The sequence below is a fragment of the Chrysochloris asiatica genome, unplaced genomic scaffold (assembly GCF_000296735.1).
Source record: "Chrysochloris asiatica unplaced genomic scaffold, ChrAsi1.0 scaffold00076, whole genome shotgun sequence".
Lineage (NCBI taxonomy): Eukaryota > Metazoa > Chordata > Mammalia > Afrosoricida > Chrysochloridae > Chrysochloris > Chrysochloris asiatica.
This window is the reverse complement of record NW_006408594.1, coordinates 13,154,468-13,179,841: the sequence shown is the minus strand read 5'-3', so window position 1 is coordinate 13,179,841 and position 25,374 is coordinate 13,154,468. Positions and strand designations below refer to the sequence as shown.

General features: G+C 42.3%; 1 protein-coding gene across 1 annotated transcript in view; it reads left to right on the top strand.

Moving 5' to 3' along the window:
* Positions 1–25,374, top strand: part of POLR3B (polymerase (RNA) III (DNA directed) polypeptide B) — a 184,867-nt gene that overhangs the window by 157,102 nt on the left and 2,391 nt on the right. Inside the window, exons 24-27 of the mRNA XM_006865254.1 lie at positions 444–547; positions 1,096–1,262; positions 13,976–14,089; positions 21,578–21,751. Of these exons, the coding sequence (XP_006865316.1) occupies positions 444–547; positions 1,096–1,262; positions 13,976–14,089; positions 21,578–21,751 (559 nt within the window). The remainder of the gene's footprint in view (positions 1–443; positions 548–1,095; positions 1,263–13,975; positions 14,090–21,577; positions 21,752–25,374) is intronic.

Here is a 25,374-nt window from a genome sequence, read left to right as displayed (position 1 = left end):
CTACTTCTTCTCATCACCACCTCTTAAAGCCACATCTTAAACACACCCCACATTTAATTGACCCTGTGGTTGAAAACTTGTGTCCATATGATTTGGGTGCAGAATATAGCAGATCACAAACTAGCTGATAAAGGACCAGCTTGGCTGCCTACTTGAAGCATCAGAGACATTGCCGGTGCCTGGGGACTGTGAAGGGACACAAGTGGGTGGGCTGGCAGCATTGCTTCATGGCCACAGTCCCATCCAGCGGCTGCAGCCTCTTTCTGCAGGGAGATCTGTCGTGCAGCTGTCTGGCTGGCAGGATGGCTAGAGATGGCTTTTGTTAACTCTTAACCGAGACCGCAAGAAGGTTTTCAAGCAGTGGAGATAGAGATTGCTGTGAGAAGATCCCAATTAAGTACTGTATTCTTCCTTTACCTGGCATGAGACCTTCTCTCCCCCAGGTGTCTGCGGCTTGATCGTTCCTCAGGAAGACATGCCGTTTTGTGACTCTGGCATCTGTCCGGACATAATCATGAACCCGCACGGCTTCCCATCACGCATGACGGTCAGTGGCCTGGGCTTTCAGCAGAGGCACCACTTTTGAAGAAGAAATTGGGAGGGGTGGGTAATTTTGAAGAAGAAATTGGGAGGGGCAGTCAGTGAGGTGATGGGCCCTAGTGAAATCAACAGGTCCTCAACACTGACCGTTCGGGGCCATCCTCCTGGAGAGAGAATGGAGCACACTGTACTGCCCTCCACTAGGGCACTCTTCGAAACCATGAACTCTCAGCCAAGAGAACTCTGGGTGGAGCCCAGGTAAATTTCCCTGCAAGTGTTGGTGCTTGTAATCCTGGCCCCACCACTTGCCAGCTGTGTGACCTTGGGAATGTTCTTCAGCCTCTCAAGGAGTTTTGAAAGGAATAAAATCAGCAAACACATGTGAAACGCTTTGCACAGCCTGTCGCTTCATAAAGCACTAATATTTGCTTCTGTTGAATTGTCACCATAATTAGTGGTGGTAGGCATACAGCCTTAGGGGGAGATAAGTCAGAGGTAAATAAATAGAATTCCTATGCAGAGGGAACCACTCACTTTTTTGTTCAAGTCCCACAGGTGGGAAAGTTAATCGAGTTGTTAGCGGGCAAGGCTGGTGTGCTGGACGGCAGGTTCCACTATGGCACTGCGTTTGGGGGGAGTAAAGTGAAGGACGTGTGTGAAGACCTCGTTCGCCATGGTTACAACTACCTGGGGAAAGACTACGTTACATCTGGCATCACAGGGTAAGTGTGTGAGGTGGACGCTGAAAGCTCAGTTTTGTGCGGGTCTAGGTAGGAGCCTGAAGAGGTACAGCTTTCCTCCTTTAAGAAATCTGATGTTGTTAAGTGCAATGGAGGTGGTTCCGACTCACAGCAACCCTATGTTGCATTTCCAAGGAGCACCTGGTAGATTTGAACTTGACCTCGTGATTAACAATCCAGTGATTATCCGACAGCGCCACACCACACATCTGATAAAAATAATCCAAATTTAGAAACCTGAGCGTTAGGAAGTGTCCTTATACTAACTATAATTTAAAAGGGGGAAAAGATCTAATCTGCCAAAATAAAGGACACCTGCCCGACTTTTTGGACACCTGATGTGGTGGTGTAGGATCAGCACTGGACTGCGAACACAAGGTCAGCTGTTCAACACCACCAGTTGCTCATTGGAAACCCTATGATACAGTGCTTAACAACAACCACCCAACTTTTTTAGAACACAGCACTGGTGTATACTACAAAGGGTTCCTGTAACTGTTGAGCTCTAGCATTTTGTGCATTCATTCACCAGCATTTCTTAGTCACCTGAGAGTACACTCAGTATGAACATTGGTTGCTGTAGTTGTTACGTGCCGTCGAGTCAGTTCCGACCCATAGTGGCCCTGTACAGGGTTTCCGAGGCTGCAAATCTTTACAGGAGCAGAAAGCCTTGTCTTTCTCCCGCGGAGCGGCTGGTAGTTTTGAACTGCTGACTTTGTGGTTCGCATCCGGATTCGTAACCACTGCGTTACCAGAGCTCCGTATGAATAGTGGTAGAGGTGGTGGTATGCCATGGAGTTGGTTCTGGCTCATAGCGACCCTGTAGAGGGTTTCCGAGGCTGTAAATCTTGACGGGAGCAGAAAGCCTCATCTTTCTCTTTTGGCGCCACTGGTAGATTTGAACTACTGACTTTGCAGTTAGCAGCCTACCTCGTAATCCACTACACTACCAGGGTACCTTCTAAGCATGAGTATGTAACAGTGAACATAATAACCTGACTACTGCTGACCATTTCAATTTGTTAGTAGGCAGTAAGAAATTGTTTGGCAAAAGGTGACATCTGAGTGGGGCCTGCCCTGATGATGTAATGAAAACTACAAGTTGCAGCACTCCCTTCTGGTCCCCGCTGTGCATGTCTCTGTGGCACCCACTGCTGTCTCAAAGCCGTGGGACGCTAGGACCTCTCATCTCTGTGGGAGCAGGCCTTGTCTTGTTTTGTTCACTAGTCTATCCCATGCCTAGCACAGAGCCTGGAACACACATGTGCTCCATAAGTATTTGTTGAGTAAGAGAAATTGAAATACAAATAGCTCTCACCAAAATGAAGACCAAGAACAGCTTAGAAGAGCCATGTAGGAGGTGATGTTTAACTGAGATATGAAGGATGAGGAGGAGAAGCCATTCTGAGAATGCAGAGGAAGAGCTTGTTGGAACCCCCTTTTAGGGATAGAACTGGAAGAGGCCAGTCTGACTGGAGTGCAGCCAGTAAGGCAGCAGAGGTAAGACTGGAGAAGGGACGAGGGCCAGTTCTCAACAGACCAAATGTGGAGTTTCCTGTTAATCTGCCAGGGATAGAATTTAAAATTTGATACATACATGGCTTTACAGGAGCAAATAAATCAGTTGCTGAAATTAAGGCTCATGTATATCTTATAAGGTTTCTGGGTGATGTAAGCAGTTTGCACACAACTACTAACCTAAATGTTAGAAGTACAAAAACCACCCAGTAGTACCAAGGATGAAAGGCCTGGTGATCTGCTTCCATAAAGATTAAAGCCAAAAAAGTCCCATGGTGCAGTTCTCCTCTGTAACACATGAGGTCGCCAGGACTCAGAGTCAGCTCGACAGCAGCGGGTTATGTAATTTATAAACCTGTTAGAACTATGAGACCTCCTGTTTATAGGGCCCTTAGGGGGTTTGAACCACTCAGACATGAGGGAGACCCAAAGTGGAAGCATGTGTGAGAACAGTTTGATTTTTGAGACTACAGATGAACTACCCAGATGTGATTTAAATGGTCAGGATCTAGAGCTGTTAAGAACACAGAGTGCTTTTAAAAATTATCTATCCAGGCTATAATAATCTGGCTTTCTGTAGGTGTTATCATGCTTGAGATATTTTTACCAAAATTGCAATAAAAGAGTAATGGTCCATTTCAGTAAATTGCTGGGAGTCTGTTTCCAAAAACTGCAGTTGTCTGTACTCAGCTGATCATCTTAGTCCTCACTTCTCTGCCGAGAGGTGATGTAAAGGTGGGCCAGGAAGCATGCCAAACCGCAGGATCAATTTGATGCCTCGTTTTAGAACCTAGTTTTACTGAAAGACTGAGACGGATAAAGATAATATTAAACACTGATATGTCGTAGAGTAGAATTCAAGATTCACATGAATTTTAAAACTGAAAATGAGATTAAAAAAAAGCAGGGGCCAAACTTTGTGATTTGCCTCTATGCCGTGTATGTCGCTTCCTTTGCTCTCTGGACTCGTACTTCGTGTTGTAGTTCAAGATGTACTTGTTTCCAGACTGGCTTGTAAAGCAGGGAAAGAGAGCACTTGCTCTCAGACCCAGACCCTCTGTGCCTGTGACAGTATCTTTCTCCCCTGATGGGTGGGTGGGTTAGATCTAGCTTCACTGGTGCATGATAGACACCTCTCCCTTGAGAAAGAAGTTCCAGGGCACTTTAAAACAGCCACCTCTCTCCTGGCTACTCTGGTTCTAGACTTTAAAACAAAGAAGTTTTCTTCTGCTGTCAAGGTACTTACGCTGATCTCTCTCCTTTTTTTTTTTTTTTTTTTTCATCATATTGGTTAGTTAATCTATTTGTTTTGTTTTGTTTTTTTAGTTTTTGTGAGGTTTACATGGGAGAATATCAGCAGCTTTACACTCATCCTATTGTAATTCGTTTCATTGCAGGATTACAATCCCCTCCATGCATCCTCAAGTAACCAAAAGGTTCACCACACAGGCCCACTGCCCCCCCCCCCCCCAACCACCAGCACACAGCCCTTCTCCCTCCCTGAGTCCAGTGCCCCCAGCCACTCTATCTGTCCACATCATCATCTCTGTCTCCATCCTTGGTATCACTGCCTCTCTGGGTAGGGTCCTGCTCTCCGTTCTTCTCAATTGATGGTCCCAGGGACCTCCGCTTCTGGGCTGCAAAATCACTCTCCTCCTTTTGTCAAAAAACATCTATCTCTATATTTCCTACCCTCACAGTCAGTCCTGATGGCAGTTATTCACTATTGTGCCACAAGAGTCTTATCCCCATTTCCTTTTACCAGCCCGGTCCCAACAGATTAGAAATCATTCAGTGGAGATTCTACCTTCCCCCGCCCCGTCTGGAACTAGGCTCCCTCTTGAAATCTTGTAAGCCAGTCACTTCTTGCCTTTATAGGCCCCCACATTTTTGGTAACCAATGTCTTTGTTGCCCATCCTTACCATCCCTGTGTACCGAGGGGGTAGGAGTGATCCTTGCTGTAAAGATTTGTTCCCTTTTTTGAGCTACTACATCCATAAGTATAGGTAAAGTTCATCAAATTGTAGCAGGTTACTCTTTCCCCCCACCCCCTTCTTTCTTCTTCTAGTCGAGTTCTGATCAGCGAGGTCAAGTGGGTACTATCTACAAGTATGGATGTTCTTGTGCCTCTCCCCTCACTTCATATCAGCTGGACACTTCACTCTCTGACCTAGTCCTCTGTGGCCATGTCACTGCCTCTGGGCCCGGGAGTCCCCGGATCTTGCCATACTGCTGGCCATGTCACTGCCTCTGGGCCCAGGAGTCCCCAGATCTTGCCATACTGCTGGCCATCCAAGTCTCCACCCGCGTTGTAGTTGAATGTAGTTGGGTGGGCTTAGCTCACAACTTCATTGCTGCTCTTCCCCATATCAGTGACCAACATGGTCACCAGCCAGACCACATGCCTCCTCATGAATTCCTCTTGAGTCTCAGTCTTGGAAGTGGGTTTGCTCTGAGGGGTCCTGACCACTTGTCTTGATGGCTCCCGGGTGAACAGCTTACTTGTTCTTGTAGTAACCAATCCGACTGCTGTTATTGTTTTGGATATTTTCCTGCCAGTCTTTATTTCACGAAGTATCTTCTGTTCTAGCCACTCCAGGCTGGTCTACGTGTCCTTTCCAATTTCCTACCTCAGTCGGTTCTGGATGGGGTTCCGGAGTCCACCTATGGTCTTGTGCAATGTAAAGGCTCCACAGGAAGCTTCTTTCATTGGGCAACTTCTAGCCCCCTTTAAGGTATTCCAATCAGTTATAGGCTGAAGATGAACTTACAAGCTTTCTTGTAATTGATGTTTCTGGCTGTTCCTTCCTGCCCTCCCCACCCCCACCCCCAGGTGTCTATCTATTTTACAGTGGTAGGCAAGGGAAACCAAGATTCAAAAGACAGCCAAGCATCTTAACATTATTCCCCTCTTTTACCCTTTCAAACCGCACCTCAATCCTTGTATCCAGGAGCCCTGTTATTCCAAGGTTGTGCATACATCATCATTTACCTCTGCCCCACTTAGCCCATGTGAACCTGCCTAACTGTTCTCCCATCAGCCTTGTTCTTCCATTCCCCTACCCCATTTTGTGTATTGCCTCCCCCAATCGCCCCCCTCCCCCCGCACCCAAACTATCCTAATGTTTATTCCCTATCTTCCCCTCCCTCTCTCCCCTCCTCTCATATATTTGTTGATCCTGGTGATCAACAAATATATATATAAATTTTTTTCCCCCTTTTAGTGTGGGTTCTTTTTCTTACTCTTTTACAATAATGGTCCTATGCAGTATTTCTCCTTTTGTGACGAATTTCACTCAGCATAATGTCCTCAAGGTTCATCCATATTATGCGGTGGCTTGCAGCTTCCTTGTTGTTCTTCAAGGTAGCATAGTATTCCATTGTGTGTATGTACCACAGTTTGCTTATCCATTCTTAAATTGATTAGCACTTACGCTGTCTCTATCTTTTTGCTATTATAAATAGTGCAGTTATGAACATTGGTGTGCATATATCTACTCATGTTATGGCTCGTATTTCTTGTGGGTAAATACCAAGTAGAGGAATTGCTGAATCATAAGGTATTTCTATTTCCAACTTTCTGAGGAAGTGCCATATTGCTTTCCAGAGTGCTTGGACCATTTTGCAATCCCACCAACAATGTAGGAGGGTCCTAGTCTCTCCATATCCTCTCCAGCATTGTCCTCTACTTTTTTGATCTTTGCTGTTATTGCTGGTGTGAAGAGGATATCTCATTGTTGTTTTGATTTGCATCTCTCTGATGGCTAGTGATCGTGAACATTTCTTCATATGTTTGTTGGCTGCTTGGATCTCTTCCTTAGTGAAGTGTCTGTTCATATCCTGTGCCCTTTTTTTTTTTCTGTTTATGATTTTGCTTTACCCTTCTTTTTAAAAAAAGAATGTTTTTTAAAATTCACAATGTTTTATTGTGAATTATGTAATAGTTTACATGGGAGAACATTAGTTTTACATTCATCCTATAGTATATCATTTAATTGCTATGGCTCTGTGCCCATTTTTTAATTGAGTTATTTGTCTTTTTCTTATAGAGGTGTTGTAGTTTCCTATATATTTTAGAAATGAGTCCCTTGTCTGATGTGTCATTGCAAAAGATTTTTTCCCATTCTGTGGTTTACCTTTTTATTTTGGTGAAGTCTTTTGATGCAGAAAAGTTTTAATTTTTAATATGACCCACTCATCTATTTTGTCTACTCTTGTTAGTGTACTTTTCAAAATGTTTGGTAGTCTGTGTATTCCCTGTATTAGAGCCCTCACATTTGTCCCTATTTTTTCATTGATGACTTTCATAATTTTGGGATTCACATTTAGGTCTTTAATCCATGCTGAGTTGGTTTTTGTTTAGGGCATGAGGTAAAGGTCTTATTTTAGTCTTTTGCATATCACTTTCCAGTTCTGCCAGCACCATTTGTTAAAGAGACTATCTCCTCCCCATGTAACATACATACCTAGGCACTTAGTAGAAAATCAATTGGCTGTGTATGTGGATGGGTTAATTTCTGGATTGTCAATTCTGTTCCATTGATCAGTGCATCTTTCATTGTACCAGTATCAGGTGGTTTTGACCACTGTAGTCGTGTAGTAGATTTTGTAATCAGGGAGTGAGTGGCTTCCAACCGTGTTTTTCCTCTTGAGCAGTGCTTTGCTTATCCTGGGTCTCCTTCCCTTCTATATAAAGTTTGTAATTGTCTTTTCCATCTCTTTGAAGAATGTTGCTGGAATCTGGATTGTATTGTATTATATGTTTAAATTGCTTTGAGTAGTATTGACATTTTTAGGATGTTGAGTCTTCCTATCCAGAAACATGGTATGTTCTTCCACTTTTGTAACTCTCTTTTGGTTTCTTGTACTAGTGTTTTGTAATTCTCTTTGTATAAGTCCTTTGTTTCTCTGGTTATGTTTATTCCTAAATATTTCATCCTTTGGGCAGCTATTGTAAATGGTATTGCTCTCCTAATGTCTTTTTCAGCACTGTCATTGTTATTATAGAGGAATCCAGCTGATTTTTGTATTTGATCTTATACCCTGCTACTTTGCTGAATCTTCCAATGAGGTCTAGTAGCTTTTTTACTGAGTCTTCAGGGTTTTCTATGTATAGGACCATATCCTCTGCAAATAGAGTTTTATTCCCTCTTTGCCAATTTGAATGCCTTTAATTTCCCTATCTTGACGTATAGCTCTGGCTAATACTTCCAAAACAATATTGAAAAGGAGTGGTGACAAAGGGCATCCTTGTCTGGTTTCCATTCACAGAGGGAAGGCTTTCAGTTTTTCTCCATTGAGAGTGATGTAGGCTGTTGGTTTTGTATATATGCACTTGATTATGTTGAGGAATTTTCCTTCAATTCTTAATTTGTTGAGTGTTTTTATCAGGAATGGATGTTGGATTTTCTCAAATACCTTTTCTGCATCAATCGATATGATCATGTGGTTCTTTTCCTTTTTCTTATTTATGTGGTGGATTACATTGATTGTTTTCCTAATGTTGAACCATCCTTGCATCCCTGATATGAATTCCATTTGATCATGATGTATTATTTTTTTGATGTGGTCCTGGATTCTGTTGGCTAGGATTTTGTTGAGAATTTTTGCATCTATGTTCATTAGGGATGTTGGTCTGTAGTTTTCTTTCTTATTGATGTCCTTCCCTGATTTTGGTATGAGGGTTATGCTTACTTCATAAAAAAGTATTAGGAATGTAAAACTAATGTTCTCCTATGTGAACTAGGAAATAATTCATAATAAAACATAAAAAAAAAAAAAAAAGAACAAGTATTAGGAAGTTTTCTGCCCTCTTCTATATTCTGGAATAATTTGAGTAGGATTGGTGACAGCTCTTCCCTGAATGTTTGGTAGAACTCACCAGTGAAGCCGTCTGGGCCTGAACTTCTTTTGGTTGGGAGTTTTTTGATGACCTGATCAGTGTCTTCTTTTGTTATGGGTCTGTTCGAGTTTTCTAATTCACTCTGTGTAAGTTTTGGTAGGTCGTTCTAAAAATGCGTCCATCTCTTCTAAGTTTTCGAATTTGTTGGGATACAACTCTTCATAGTATTCTGTTACTATATCCTTTTGATTTCGTTTGGTTCCGTTGTGACATCAACCGTGTGGTTTCTAATATGAGTTATTTGTGTCTTCTCCCTCTTTTCTTTTGTTAGGTTTGCCAATGGTTTGTAAATTTTATTAATCCTTTCAAAGAACCAGCTTTTTGTCCTGTTGATTCTTTCTATAGATTTTCTGTTTTCTATCTCATTTATCTGCTCTTATTTTTATTATGTCTTTTCTTTTGGTGACTGTAGGTTTCCTCTGTTGGTCAATTTCTAATTGTTGTAGATGCTGTGTTAATTTTTGTTCTTTCTTCTTTTTGTATGTGTGCATTTACCGCAATAAATTGTCCTTTCAGCACCACTTTTGCCGTGTCACAAAGATTTTGGTATGTTGTGTTTTCATTCTTTTTTGTTTCTAGGAACTTTGTGAATTCACATTTAATTTCTTCTTTTACCATTTAATTTCAGCTTTTCAGCAGGGTGTTATCAGTTTCCATGTATTTGACTTTATTTCCTTGGTCTTTTTATTGTTGATTTCTAGTTTTATAGCACTGTGATCTGAAATGATGCTTTGTAGTATTTTGATGTTTGTAAATTTATGGAGGCTTGCCTTGAGACCTAGCACATGGTCAATTCTGGAGAATGTTCCATGTGCACTGGAGAAGAATATATATTGTGCTGTTGTTGGGTTGAATGCTCTGTACATGTATATGAGGTCAAGTTGGTTGATTGTGCTGTTTAGTTCCTCTGTAACTTTATTTTCTTTCTCGTTGTTCTGTCCGTTTTCGAAAGTGGTGTATTAAAATCTCCCACTATAATTGTAGATTAATCTATTTCTTTCTTCAATTTTAGTAAGGTTTGCTTCATATATCTTGGTGCTTTTTCTTTGGGAGCATAGATATTTATTATGGTTATGTCATCTTGCTCAATTGACCCTTTGATCATGAGATAGTGTCTGTCTTTATCTCTTATGCTACTCTTTGTCTTAAAGTTTACTTTATCAGAGATTATAATTGCCACTCCTGCTTGTTTATTGTTGCAGTTAGCTTGATATATTTTTTTCCATCCTCTACCTTTTAGTCTGTTTTTGTTTTTGTGTGGAAGGTGTGTATCTTGCAGGCAGAATATTGAAGGGTCTTGTTTTCTTATTCAATTTGCCACTGTGTGTCTCTTCACTGGTGCATTCAATCCATTGACATTCAATGTAATTATCGATAGTTATGAATTAATTGCTGCCATTACATTAATTTTGGTAGTGCTGTTCGTTGCTTTGTTCTGCATGCCTTCTTGTGCTGAGTTTGTGTTTTTTGTGCCATTTCTTGTCAGTTTCTTCTTAGTTTTCATGTTTGCTTGTTCTGCTTGGAAGTTCATTTTCATGGTAAGTTGTGAAGTATTAACTTTCTTTGAGGTTACCTATGTGTATTAACTTTTCTCTCCATTTAAGAGAGTGTACTGTATCCTGTAATCTACCTGATATCCTCATCACATGGATCTCTGTTCCTACATTTATCCCTTCTCTGACATTGATATTATTTTGATCTTCGATTGACCTCCCAGCTCCTTTGAATTCATTGTTGTAGTTTTGTTCTGTTCTGGAGTCTGCTATCTGTTGACTGAGTCCAGATGTTGGTGTTGTGACGCCTGTCACTCTCTGGTTGTTGTCTGTTCTTGTTGGTTTTCAGTCCAAAGAACTCCCTTTAGGATGTTTTGAAGTGCTGGATTGGCTTTGACAAAAATCTCTTAGATTCTGTTTCTCCTGGAATGTTTTGATTGCAACATAGTATTTGACTGACAGTTTTTCTGGATAGACAATACTTGGTTGGCAGTTTTTTTCTTTTATGGTTTTGTATATGTCTACCTATTGCCTTCTCGCCTGCATGGTTTCTGCTGAGAAGTCAGAACTTAATCTGATTTGTTTGCCTTTGTAAGTGACACTTCTTTTCCCTGGCACTTTTAGGATTCTCTCTTTGTCTTTGATTTTGGAGAGCTTAATTATTGTATGTCTTGGTAACTTTCCTTTGGGGTCTATCCTTCCTGGGGTCCATTCAGCTTCTTGAATGTTTATCTTCTCATCTTTCAAGATGTTACAGAAATTTTCTTCCAGAAGCTCTTCAACTATCTCCTCTGTGAACTTCTCTTATTCTTCCTGTTCCAGAATGCCAGTAATTCTTAAGTTGTTCCTCTTCATGTTATCCAGCATGAATCTTAGACTCTCTTCAGATTTTTTTTATCCTTTTTTTTGCTTGCTCATCTATCTTAGCAGTATTGAAAGATTTGTCTTCCAGCTCACTAGACCTGGCTTCCATATCTTCTATTCTGCTCTTTTCCCCTTTCAGTGTATTGTCCATTTCTGATATTTTATTATTAATCATCTGGACCTGTTTTTGCAGGTTTTGAATTGTTTCCAGTGCTGTATCAATCTTGCTTGATTGCTCTTGTAGTACTCTCCTGACTTCTTCCTTGTTTTCCTCCAGCCCTTTTCAGAGCATTTGAATTTGTTTCCATATCATTCTTCTGAATTCCTTCTCAGGCAAATCTAAAACCTGCTCTTCCTCTTCTGGGGAGCCTCTGTCTGTCTCCAGCGTATTTGTCTCAGTTACTCTTTTCTGGTTTTGGACATATTTTTAGATCTTCTGTTGTGTTTTGTTTGTCATTTCCATTAATGTGGGTTTTTTAATGCTTAAATGGATGTTTATTGTTGTGTTATTAAGCTTACTGGGTGTCTCCTGGTGGATATGATCAGGAGATAGGCTTCCCTTTTCACATGTAATGCTTAGCAGCTGTTATTGGCTCTTGTCTCAGTGGTGGAATATTATGGGGTATGCTTACAACTTGGCTATATGTCCATGATTGCTGTCTCTTCTTGGGTAACATAGAAAAAGCTCCCACCTCCAGGAAAAAATGTGTGATCAAAAGGACCAAAATCAGAAGCATTATAAAAGCAGATACAAAAACCACCACTTTGAAACAAAAATAAAACTGTGGCCGACTGTCCAGTCGCCTTGTGTGTGCACCGTAGAAGCCTCTAGAAGTGGGTGGGGGTGTCCGCTCACTCAGGCACCTCCTCTAGTCACAACCATAGAGGTGCACAGATAGATAATGAGAAGTTAATGTGAGAAAGATTGCCTACTATTTTTGGCTCTGAAAGTCAGTTAGGCATCTGCGTGTGTACAGCGTAATTCTCAAGATTGTTGCGTCCTTTTATGTTGGGGTTTTACAGATTGTTCATATGGTTTGTCTGTCAGGCCTGATGGGCCTGGTTTCTTCTTGTTAAATAGGCCAGAGTAAAGGGTCCTGCACAAGTTAATTTTAGGGCTGTGACCCCGAAGCTGATGTCATAAGCAGCCACCAAGTTCATTCTCTCTGTGCCATGGGAAAATTGGGCTCAGCGCTGGACTTTTTTTGAGTGGTTCGCACCCATCCACCTGAAGGCATCCAGGCTGGGCAAAGAAGGTGCAACAGGAAAGAGGAGGAAAAATTGTAGAATCCCCTGTACCTCCTTTTGCTAATGTCACTACACTGCTTTTAGAGCTGGTTCCCTTTGCTGGTCTGGCTGCAGCCCTGCCCTCCAGACTCCACCCTGGCAGGGTTGGCTGCAGTGGGAGTCCCATCTTGAGCAATTCCTAACTCGCTGTATTTTCCTTTATATCGTGATTTTTTTCACTTGTGCATGCAGGAAACTGACACCTCCTGCACCTAATGCAAGATCCAGAGCTCTGGTGTTCCATGTGTGCAGCTTCTCTGGGTTTTCAAACCTCCCCCACAGAGCCTTTCCTACCTGGCTGTCTGCCTCCGCCAAAACAGGAACCTATGCTGCTCCCTTTTTAAACTCATATTGTCATTCTCTAAAACTTCATGGACTCAACTGTTTAACGAGCATGAGCATTGTTTTTGTGTCAGGCCGTGTTGCAGGTGCTAAAGCTACTGTAGCAAAGAAGACATAGTGCTCTTCCTCACAGAGTTTACATCTTGTGGGGAAGGCCGACAGTAGTCAGGAGAGTAGAAAATGTGTGACATTTTTGCCGATGGTGATTCATGCTCTGAAGGAAATTCAGCTAGAGTAAGAGCACAGGCTGGCAGGGGAGGCTTTTCCCTAGACCATCAGGGAAAGTCTCTCTGAGGTGGCGACTATTCACAGAGCCATGCCAAGAGCTGGCTGAAGAAGGTTTTCAGGCAGGGCAAAAAGGGAATGTGAAGACCCTGACCCAGAGCAGGGTTGCTACATTTGAGGAGCAATGAGAAGCCTGTGGAATAGGAATAGAATGACCGACGGGGAGAGAGACTGGAAATGAATCCAGTGGACAGTACTGGATTATGTTGGGCCTTTGACAGAATTTTGATGATTCGAATACTGAGTGAGATGGGAAACCATTAGGGGGTTAGAACAGAAGAATGACCTGCTGTGATTGACATTTTAGAACTCACTGTGGCTTGTTATATGCAGAACAGATGGTTGAGGGCTGAGTGGAAGAGGGAGACCAGTAGATGATTGTTTGCAGTAGTTCAAGCAAGAGAAGATAGTGGCCTCACAGGGTGATAACCACAAGGGAGGGGCCATCCTATATGTGCTGTTTCATAACTTGTTCAAACGTGTTTGTTTTAATTTAAAGCTATGGAACTTCAGACAAAAGGCCTAGTGAGCTTTCTTTCCTAAAGATTAAATGCTTTGCTGTGGAATCAATTCTGATAAACAGTGACTGTATTGGACAGACTTGAACAGCCCTGTAGAGTTTCCTTGGCTGTCATTTTTACGGAAGCAAACTGCCTCATTTTTCTTGCGCAGAGCGACTGGTGGATTCCAGCCATCAACCCTTCAGATAGCAGTACAGCCCTTAGCCACGGTCCCAGTAGGGCTTCCTCCGTAAGCATTTCAGTCTTGAAAGCTCTATGAAGCACACAGTTCTACTCTGAAACACATGGGTCACCATGGTTCAGAGTCAACTCAATAGCAGTGGGTTATGGCACTTTGATATTTTCAGATCTAGACTTTTCATTGACACCCAGTCAGTGACACGCTTGCTCATAAAAAAGGAATTACCAGGGATGAGCCCTAGAAAGGTGGACTCTTGTTAACTCAAACAGTTTCTTAATCCAAACTCTGGCCTTTCTTCCAGTGAGCCCCTAGAAGCATACATCTACTTCGGCCCTGTGTACTACCAGAAACTAAAACACATGGTGCTGGACAAGATGCACGCCCGGGCTCGGGGTCCGAGAGCTGTCCTTACCAGGTAAGAGAAACATGCATGTGAAAAGAATTGGTAATGCAGACAAGCCAACCTTGAATCTTCTGGAAATTTCATTAAATAGACTCAAAGGCACCTTTATGATGGTAAGTCAAAAAGTATTGCTGCAAAATCTAAAAACTTGGATTAAACAAAAATATCCAAATGTGAAACTACTTTTTCTTAGCATCTCCTCCCTCAAGGTCTACACACTTCTGAAGGCAGTGTTTGCACCTCTCTAATCCTTCCTTGAAGAATTCTATACTCCTTGATTGACCTCAGATCAAAATGGCAGCTTTGCCATCCTCAAAGACTACATTGTGTTCCTTTTCAATGTTCTTTGAGTTTAAGGAACAAAACGATGTCTGAAGGGGCAAGACCAAGGCAGTATATTGGGTGGCTAAGGTTTCTCAGCAAAATTCTCATAGGACAGCCCTTGCTATCCTTGCTGAATGAGCAGGTACATTGCTATGATGGGGAAAAAATTCTGTGACACAATTTTCCTGGCCTTTTCCTCACTAATGCAGTTTTCAGTTTTTTGAAAACTTCATGATAAACCTCTACTATCATCCTGTGTCCTCTGAGAAAATCTGTCAAGCTTATCCCTTCGAGTCCACCAAAACAGTCTCCATACTGACCCCTAAGGAGTCCACCAAAACAGTCTGCATACCTCCTGAGCTGACCTCTCTGCCTTGAAGTGAACTGGCCCAGCAGACTCCCTTGGTTGCCACCGTTTTGATTGGACTTTTTTTTTTAAGCCCTCTGAAAAGAATCTCTGGTAGCGTAGTGGTCACAAATCGGGCTGCGAACCACAAGGTCAGCAGTTCGAAACTACCAGCTGTTCCCCGGGAGAAAGATGAGGCGTTCTGCCCCCGTAAAGATTTACAGCCTTGGAAACCCTGTACAGGGTCACTATGAGTCGGAACCGACTCCACGGCACATTACAACAAGACTAAGACAAGTACTTTATTAAGAGAACTTGTTTGCAGCCATCCACTAATCACAGATACATGTTTAAACACATTTTATTTGGAATACATCCGTGTGTATATGAACTGGAACCCCAGTAGCAATACTTTATGACTTACCTTCATATGTTATTTGGTAATAGCATAAACCACAATTGGTTTTTTTTTTTTTTTTTAATCTTCTGTTATTGAATAAAAGACAACCTGTATTTTCAAGTTAATTTGAATAAGTTCTAGTAAGTGATGGTCCACATCCGTCCCATTCAGCCATACGTCCTCAATTCCAAGCAGAGTGCCTGTGTGTTGACAACAGGAATAATTGCTGGGAATTAATTACTAACTACACACTACTGGTGTGATGCTGAGGTTTAGTGTGTCAGACTACAAAGCCGTTTGAATTGCAAGGTTGGCGGTTCAAGCTCACCAGCTGCTCCTTGGAAACCCTATACAGGGTCGCTATGGGTTGGAATCGACTTGACGACACTTAACAATAACAACAACACACTACAAAGTTTCACATCACTGCTCGTCAGTCAGTCTGTCATACTGTAGTGGTATGTTTGTTGCTGTGATGCTAGAAGCTATGCCACTAGTATTTTCAATCCCAGCAGGACCACCCATGCCAGACAGGTTTCAGTGGAACTTCCAAAGACAGACAGACAGGGAAGGAGAGGCAGATCACTTCTGAAATGTTAGCCCCTGAAAGCCTTATGAATAGCAGCGGAACATTGTCAGATACAGTGCCAAAAGAAGGCCCCTCAAGGTTAGAAGGCTCTCAAAATACAACTGGGGAAGAGCTGCCGCCTCAGGTAGTTAACCTTAATGACGTGAATGGAACAAAGCTTTTGAGACCTTCATTTGAGGAGGTAAAAGAGCTGAACAGAAAATTTCTAAGGGCAGCTCAAGAAGACAGAGTCAAGTACGACAGTGAAATGTACAAAGACTTGAAGTCAGAAAACCAAAAGGGAAGAACATGACCAGCATTTCTCAAACAGAAAGAAGTGAAGAAAAACTTCAAATCTCAAGTTGTAATATTGAAGGATTCTGTGGGCAAAATATTGAATGATACAGAATGATGCAGAAAGCATAGAAAGAAAATAGAAGGTGCTAAAATACCCTTTGATGGTTGCCAGGGTAGGAATAAAGGGAGATGAATTCACTGACTGGTTGGTTGACCTATGTTAGCATGGGTGACAGGGAGAGCAAGAAGAGGCAGGTTAGCAGAAGAATGATGAAGACACAGGAAGATATTCAAGGACTAAAAGGGATATAAAGGTAAATAGTGTTACATACACAACCCTGGAACAACAATGTTCTGTGGGTAGATACATGGATAGAGATACAGGCTGAATAGGTGTGGGAAGAAGACTGGGAGGATACCCACAGGTATTTATTATTGTTGTTAAGGGCCTTTGAGTTGGTTCTGACTCATAGCGACCCTGTATAGGGTTTCCAGGGAGGAGCTGGTGAGGTTGAACCACAGACCTCATGGTTCACACCAACCTTGCGATCTAGTGCTTATCCTACAGCACCACACCAGGACTCCCCACAAATTTAAAAACATTAGAAAGGGGATATTTAAACATGGTATTTACCTTTGCTGCAAGCACAATTATGAATGTCGTGAAGCATACAGGGGGCAAAATGATGACAACTTCTTAGATAGTGTCAAACATCTTAAACCTCAGGACCATAGTCTGGGGACAGGGAACACCATGGTTAATTGGCATAACATACTCCACAAGGACACTTTTCTACATCCTACTTTGGTGAGTAGTTGTTGTTGTTGTTAAATGCCGTCGAGTCGGTTCCGACCCATAGTGACCCTGTACAGGGTTTCCGAGGGTGTAAATCCTTACGGGAGTAGAAAGCCTCATCTTTTTCCCGCGGAGCGGCTGGTAGTTTCGAACCGCTGACCTTAAGGTTCGCAGCCCGATTCGTAACCACTACGCTACCAGAGCTCCTTTTGGTGAGTAGTACTGGGATCTTAAAAGCTCACGGGCAGCCATCACAGGTGCGGAAGAATGAAGAGTGATGACAATTGACGATTTCTGGTCCAGGAACCAACTGGACCCATGACATCAGTCACCACGACTCTGAGACCAGAACTGATGGTGCCTGGCTACCACTTCTACTGCTCTGAATGGGATCACATTAGAAGGTCTGGAATAGAGTAGAAGAAAATGTGGAACAAAACTCAAAATCACAAATAAATACAAAAAAAGACCAGGCTTCCTGGTCCTAGAAAGACTGGAGGAGCCTGAAACTATGGCTCTCGACCACCCTCGTAGCCTAATTTTCAGTCAAACACTGTAAGATATACTCAGTATGGAATCATTCAAGATCTAAAGGCCAACATTTACCTAAGGATGAAGTTGAGAAGGCAGGTGGAATGGAAATAGGAACCGCAGGGAAGAAGTGGTTGTATGGAGTGGATTGCAATCACTGAGACGCAACAGAATATATTATTGTTGAATGTAAAACTGATGATCTTCTCTGTAAAACTTCACTCAATTCATAATAAAAAGTTTTTTTAAAAGAGGTGTAAAGAATACACGGAATTACTGTATCAAAAAGAAAGTTCTATGCCCGACCACTGTAAGAGATAGTATGGTCAAAAACCAGTGGTATTCAAAGAAGAAGCCTAAGCTGCACTGAAGGCATTGATGAAAAACAAGGCTCCAGGAATTGACAGAATACAAAATAAAATGTTTCAACAAACTGATACAATGCTAGAGGCATTCACTTGTCTGTGCCAAGAAATTTAGAAAACAGCTACCTGGCCAACCAGATTGGAAGAGATCTTTATTTGTTCCCATTCCAGAGAAAGGTAACCCAACAGAATGCAAAAGTCATAAACAATATCATTAATACCACATAAAGGCAATATTTTGCTAAAAATAATTCAAAACCAGTTGCAGCAGCACATCAACAAAGAGCTTCCAGAAATTCAAGCTGGGTTCAAAAAAGGATGTGAAACTAGAGATACCATTGCTGATGTCAGATGGATCATGGCTAACAACAGAGAATACCAGACAGATGTTTACTTGTGCTTTAATGACTGTGCAAAAGCATGTGTCGATCATGACAAACTGTGAATAGCATTGCCAAGAATGGGTCTTCCAGAAAACTTCATTGTGGTCATGAGGAACCTGCACATAGACCATTAAGGACTCGTTCATATAGAACAAGGGGTTACTGAATGGTTTAAAATCAGGAAAGGTGTGCACCAGGATTGTATCCTTTTACCTGTCATCGTACTTACTCAATCTGTATACTGAACAAAATAATATGAGAAGTTGGATTATATGAAAAAGAATGCGGCATCAGGATTAGAGGAATATTCATTAACAGCCTGCGATATGCAGGTGATACAACTTTGCTTGCTGGGAGCAAAGAAGACTTAAAGTACTTACTAATGAAGATCAAAGGCTACAGCCTTCAGTGTGGATTGCACCTCAATGTAAAGAAAAGAAAAATCTTCACAACTAGACCAATAAATAACACCGTGATAAATGGAGAAAAGAATGAAATTGTCAAAGACTTTGTTTTGTATGGATTCACAGTCAACACTCATGGAAACAGCAGTCAGCAAATCAAATAACATACTGCATTAGGCAAGTATCGTGCAAAAGTTCTCTTTACAGTGTTCAAGAGTAAAATACCAGTTTGAGGCCTGAGGTGTGCCTTATCCAGAGTCATGATATTTTCAATCACCTCATGTGCATGTGAAAGTTGGACAGTGAATCGATGCATTTGAATTACGGTGTTGGTGAGGAATATTGAAAGTGGACTGCCAGAATAATAAACAGTTCTGCATTGGAAGAAGTACGGCTAGAATGCTCCTTGGAAGCAAGAATGGCATAACTTGGTCTTTCATTCTTTGGACATGTTGTCAGGAGGGCCCAGATCCTGGAGAAGGACATCATGCTTGGTAAAGTGGAGGGTCAGTGAAGAAGAGGAAGACTCCCCACCACCCTACCCCCCAACAAGATAGATTGATGCAGTGCTTGCAACAATGAACTCAAACAACAATTGTGAGGATGGCACAGGCCCAGGCAGTGTTGTGTTCTGTTGTTCATGGTGTGGTTATGAGTCAGAGTCAGCTTGACAGTACCTAACAACAGGTTTAATGTGTTCTTAGTTTTCTACTTTTCCAGTTGGAAGAAACATATAGTGATTCACAAGCAGAGGTGATTTTTTAAATTGTGGTAACAGTTTGGGTTATCACAGTTTGGGAGGGAGATGTTGTAAGTATCTAGTGGATAGAGACCTAGGATGTCACTAAACAGCCTACAGTGCACAGGACAATCCCAACAACTAAGTGTTGTTCAGCCCAGAATGTTGATAGTGGCACATTAAGGAACGCAGGGGTAGGAGAGTAAGTATTAGCTTTAAAGTCGGGTAGACGGGGATTTGAATCTTCTCTCAACCTTCTAGCACCATCATGAACCTTGGACAGATAACTTCTCTCAGCTTGTTTTTCTCATATGCAAGGTGGAGACAGTAATACACATCCAGTTCCTATGATGCTGGCGACAGTCAGATGTTCAAAAAGAGAACGTTTACAGTGTTGGTCTTATGACACGCTCAACAGTTACCTCCTTGAGTACTGCCTGCATTTTTCAGTTTTAGTAGGGGAGAAAATGAAGCTGTTAGTGTTTGAGTTTAGAGAAAGGTGTAGAGGACTCAATCCCTTGATCATTTAAGACTGAGCAGATGTGCACATGTCTGTTGAAATGATAGACACATGTGTACTGAGAACTGTGGGAGGAGAAAAGTTGAGATTCTCAAGACAGTAATCACCGCAGCACTGAAACCCACCCGAGATAGAAGTGTTTCCCCGTAAATGATGCCCTCTCCTCAACTTACATTTCAGTTACAACATCCAAAAACTATTTCAGAGTTACATAAATGTCAAAGCAGCTATTTCCTGGTTTTTGCTTTGTTGTGTAAAAGAAGTTATTACTTCGGCATTCCTTTTGTGTATTCCATATGAAGGCTGCCTTAGAGTGCATTTGTCTGTAGTTGGTTATCTTCATTAGTTAAAATCTTTAAGTGTTGGATTCTACCCACATGTGGTCAGACTGCCTTCATCTTGTTTTGTGAACATGCTTACCCATAAGTAGGTCTACCAGCAGGCCAAAACATGGAAACGTCAAGTTCAAGTATAATGTTTCCACTGTGCTGTGTTCATTTAGACCTGTTTGTGAATTCTGCATATCTAAACTTTCCTTCAGCAAATAAAATCTCAAGTTAATTTTCCATTATAATTTTCAACTACATATATATGTGTGTGTGTGTGTGTGTGTGTATAATGATATAATAGAGTCCTGGTGTAGCACTGTGGGCCAGTGCGTCAGACTGCAAAGTCGTTTGAACTGCAGCGTCAGAGGTTCAGCTCACCAGCTGCTCCTTGGAAACCCTATACAGGATTGCTATGGGTTGGAATCATATATATATATATATATATATATATGGAGCTCTGGTAGTGTAGTGGTTACGAATCAGGCTGCGAACCTGAAGGTCAGCAGTTCGAAACTACCAGCTGCTCCGAGGGAGAAAGATGAGGCTTTCTACTCCTGTAAAGATTTACATCCTCGGAAACCTTGTACAGGGTCACTATGGGTCGGAACCGACTCGACGGCACTTAACAACAACAACAACAACATATATATATATATAAATTGAAGCATATATTGGTATATGCTTTGTTCACTTTCTTAACCATTTGGGGGACTAGCAACAATACAGAAGCAAAGATGAAAAATACTAAAACAAACAAAGGGTTTGTGGTCCACCCCTGCTCCAGAGCATCAGAGAAGAGCACACTCCAAAATAAGCCAGCTGGGGCACTTGCCTTTAAAAAAAAAAATCTTAGGTAGGTTTGCCTGAGGTGTTCCAGAATCTCTGTGGTTTAGATTCTTGAGCTTTGGAAGTATTCTCAAGCCTGGCATCTGTGTAAGCCACAGGAAGTTCAGTCTAGGGATAGCAGTGACCCTGTTTAAAAGTGCCCCAGTATACAAGGGAAAAAGCAGGGGGCCTAAGTGAAACACACAACATTCTCAGCCCCTGGGCAACCCCCATCAGGCAGTCTGTTCTTCGAGGGTATTTCCGATCCATTCCAATTTGTATTCAAAGAATCCATTTGGGTTTTTCTTCTTTGTGTGTGTGCATGTTTGAGTGTTTGATTTCTATCTTAATAGTGAAGCTCCTCCCTAGAGCCCTGGCAGTAACTATTGGGCACTCAGGTTTCTTTCTCAGTTTCTTCTGCATAGTTTTTCCTGCTTCTAAATAACAGGTTACCTACCACTAGTACTATATCTTTTCATATGTAATGGGTTTGGGCATAGGTGTTCTATGTACATTTTACTAGAGAGGCCGAGAGAAGATGAACCACCAGTTTGTAATCAGTTAGAATCCAGGTGGGCCTCTGCTTCAGCACCGGGTTCTATTAGCCAAAGCGCGATGCTGTCTCTTTGTTGACTAGGAAAATAACACATTTCTCTAATAATTCGTTTCAAAGGCAGCCCACTGAAGGCCGATCTCGTGATGGTGGTTTGCGTCTTGGAGAAATGGAACGTGACTGTTTAATCGGTTATGGAGCCAGCATGCTGTTGCTAGAGAGACTAATGATTTCAAGTGATGCCTTTGAGGTTGATGTCTGTGGACAGTGTGGACTTCTAGGCTATTCGGGCTGGTAAGTGGATACCATATGTCTCTCATACCCCTCTTCAATCACAGCTCAGGAATCAGCCCATAATCACTAGCCTACACTTCTCCACCTAAGCATTCCTATCTGCGGGGGCTCTGTGTACACCGGCATACTCAGTTGGTCTATAGAATGTGCTTTCCACACACTACTATAGCCTTTACGTCTCCAAGGGGTATGGACTTTTTAATAGGATCTCAAATACCTTTTATAATATTTTAATGCTATCTCTATTCACCAGTAAAATCCTAGCACATTCATTGTTGAGTCTTCGAATTACAGCATGTTAGAACTAGGAAGACTTTGTAGAAGATCATTGCCCAGGTCTTTTAGCAAATTAGTGACAGGACCAGGACCTGGTGCCCTGCCCCTTGCCCAGGTCTCTCTCTCTGGCCTGTAGCTTCACAGTGGGGTAGTAAGTCCCACAAGGGCATGGACTGTCTTTCTCAGCCATCCATTCAGCTAACAGCGTGAATCTGCTCAGAGCCAGACACGGTCTAGGTGCCAGACATACAGTAGAGACAAGTGAGTGCTCATGGGGAGCTAGTCTTCTAGTTCATTCTAGTTACATTCTGTCTTGTTTACTTACCCCTGCATCTCCAGCCTGGGGCCTAATAAAAAAATAATTGCTAAATGATACTAAGCCTGCCTTTGTAGACCTGCCAGTAGGTAAATTATGTAAATTCGTGAAGTTTCCAATTTCTGTGTAGAGTTCACCACACAAAGGCCAGCTTAGAAGGTGATTTTTTTCAGTTTTGTCTGTGTAGGTGGAGTACCTTTCCTCCTTATAATGAGTTCACTCTAACATGAATGAACATAAAGCTGTGCTCAGGGTCAGTCAGAACTACAGCCCCCAAATACTCCTTTCCCTGTGGTCTAAGAAAGTCCAGGGCTTCCCAGTTTTACTCACTCTCCTATCAGAGACAAGTCCTAGCAAGGCAGCATGGGACACAGCCCAGCCCCACTCCCTGTCCCTCACCTGCCTTCACAGACCCTCTGGGGAGGGGCCATCCCCAGAAGAACATATGAGGGCATTCCTTGTCAGGGTTCAAGGATTCTGGGGCCACCTTGTCCCCACTGAGTCTCACCTCAGAGCCACCTTGCAGATGTTAGAGCCTCAGCTTCTTGCCACGACCACAAGCTGCCCATTTCATAGTTGAATAAAGCAAATCAAGAGTCATAAAACCAGGGCTTCTTAGAGCACAGTGTATACCTTGCTAATTAATGGCAAAATCTCTTAGCCAATTTATGATTTTTTGTTGAAGAGTGGACGAAACCTGTCTGTGGAAATCATTTCACTTTTATAGCTATATTGCCCACGCTGGCCCTGTGTGAGGCCGGCTTTTCAGAATGCTGCAGGAATAGGAGAAAGGCTCCCCTGAGCAGGTCAGAGGCTCTTTCTGGTCTGTCGCTGCCATGAGATGCTGCCCGTCTCTGGAAATGTACTTTCGCCCTGTTGTTCTTCGTCATGTCTCTGTGACCAAAACAAGCCAAAGCACAGTGGGCTAGGGAGATGCCTGTTACCTAGTGCCTCTGTGCTGAAGTCTTCCAATTTGGCACAAGGATTTTTAAATTACTTGGAAAGGATGGTGCGGAAGAGTCGTTAAAAATAAGGGTCATGAAACTTCAAAAAGAGTTTCCTTTTCTTCTCCATCCTTCCTGTGCTCTCTGCTCCACCCACCACCATCCCACCAACTCCCACCCCCAAGAAAAAAGAAAGGAAACCGTAAGCCAGACTCACTCATGCTCTTGGAGAACCTGCCCGCTTCCTACTAGGAATTCAGGGAGCCAATGTAAGCAGACCTATGTGCAGAAACTGGTCTCAACGCTATGCTGTTAATTCATATCTCTACTACTAGTTTCTGCCTAGTTTACACATGGCCTGGTGGCAATGCCCAGTTTGGAAGTTCTTGTGTCCATTGTGTATTGTGTCTGAAACCCTCTGAAAGAGGACTAAATCAGGGCACAAGGTTTAAGGGTCTTTACTGTAATTAAACGGGACTTAATAGACCCTATGTCGGATTTTGAGTGGCCTATTTATGCCCTTGTTACTAACAGAAAAAAATCCTAATCCCGCCTGGCAGTCCAGCAGCCGCCTTGTGTGCTGCAGACTGGTCGAGGAACATAATGATACTGTCATTTTCCCATCATCACCTGAACATGTGTGCGGGCTGGGTGGGGGGGGCATGGCGTTTGTTGGAGGAAGTGGCTCTTTAATGAGCAGCACAATGGAGGCTGGGTAATTAGAGCAGCTCAGAACCTTGAAACTGGCCTTTTGTCAGTGATTTGCACATTAGTGAGGCATTGCTATGGGGATGTTTACAGCAAGACTCTTGTTCTACAGAAGACACTAAGGGCATAAGTCACAAAAGAGAGGTCCAGCAGGAAAGCTGTGGAGAAAAGAAAATCCCTATTAAGATAATGAGCTCATGGGAGACATTTCACTGGACAATGATTTCTCCTGCTCCTGCGAAGCCACAGCCTCCTCCTTTTGCTGCCTTTGCCTTAAAAAATCAGGTTATCTTCTGGTTGTTTGGGTCAAGTTTCAGTCTTTGGAAATTGCATATACAAAGTGTAAGGCAATTAAAGCATTTTTATACATAGGAATATTTTTTATATTTAAAAATATATTTATGTATATAAAGATAGTTTTTGTATGTTGATGTGCACTGCCATTTTAAATGATAGAGAACTATCCAATAATCAAGAAGATTAATGGGCCTGATGATGCATCAGCACCTGTGAAAGTGTTTAAATGGATTCGTTTGGATTAAGGTCGTGGGTAACATACAGGACAGAAGATTCAATAACCAAGAAGTTGGCCCTGTTTAATCACTTCTTCAATTTAAAGCCTGAACATGGTCACTGAATAAAGTTTATCAATCCAGGCACATTTAAAAAAGAAAAAATCCTAAACTATAATGCTTTAAAGAAGTCTTTAGGTAATCCTTTAGGAAAAAGTAAATAGCCAAACTGCCTTATACTGTGGATGGGACGAAAGAACCCTTAACTGTCGCTAGGCCCCAGTGTGAATTACGGCCACATCCACAGGCCATGCCGGCTCCACCGTCACTCACTCAGAACTTGGCGTCGACGTTTTCTCTCCTCCCCACTCTGCCCTCGCTGGCCTTCACTTCTGCTTTCTTGTTCTAGAATAATTAAAGTGTCCCTGATTGTGAAAATGACTCCAGCTTATTGTAAAATATCCCAACATTTACAAAACAGGAAAAGAGAAGGTGACTGCCACACTAGTGCCCACCATGCAAAGCCGACCACTATTCTCTTAGCAGCTTCTCTTTGGGACATCCCCATCGGTCAGTGGGTCTTTACTTTCTTTTTGGATCATGAACCCCTTTGAGATTCTGGTAATAGAAAACCAACAAATATACAGAAATTTCTAAAACTTTGCATATGATCATGGAAGTTCCGAGCACTTACTGAACCCAGCAGAGGATCAAAGGCCCCATTGGAGTCCTGCTGTTTCGCACGAACACCTTCACGTGGCAGTGGGCCTGGGTCTAGTTCAGCACCTTTGGTGACTCTTCAATATTCTTGTCTGTAAAAGTCCTTATAGCCACAGAATCAGTTACAGTGAAGTGGTTTCCTGCTTT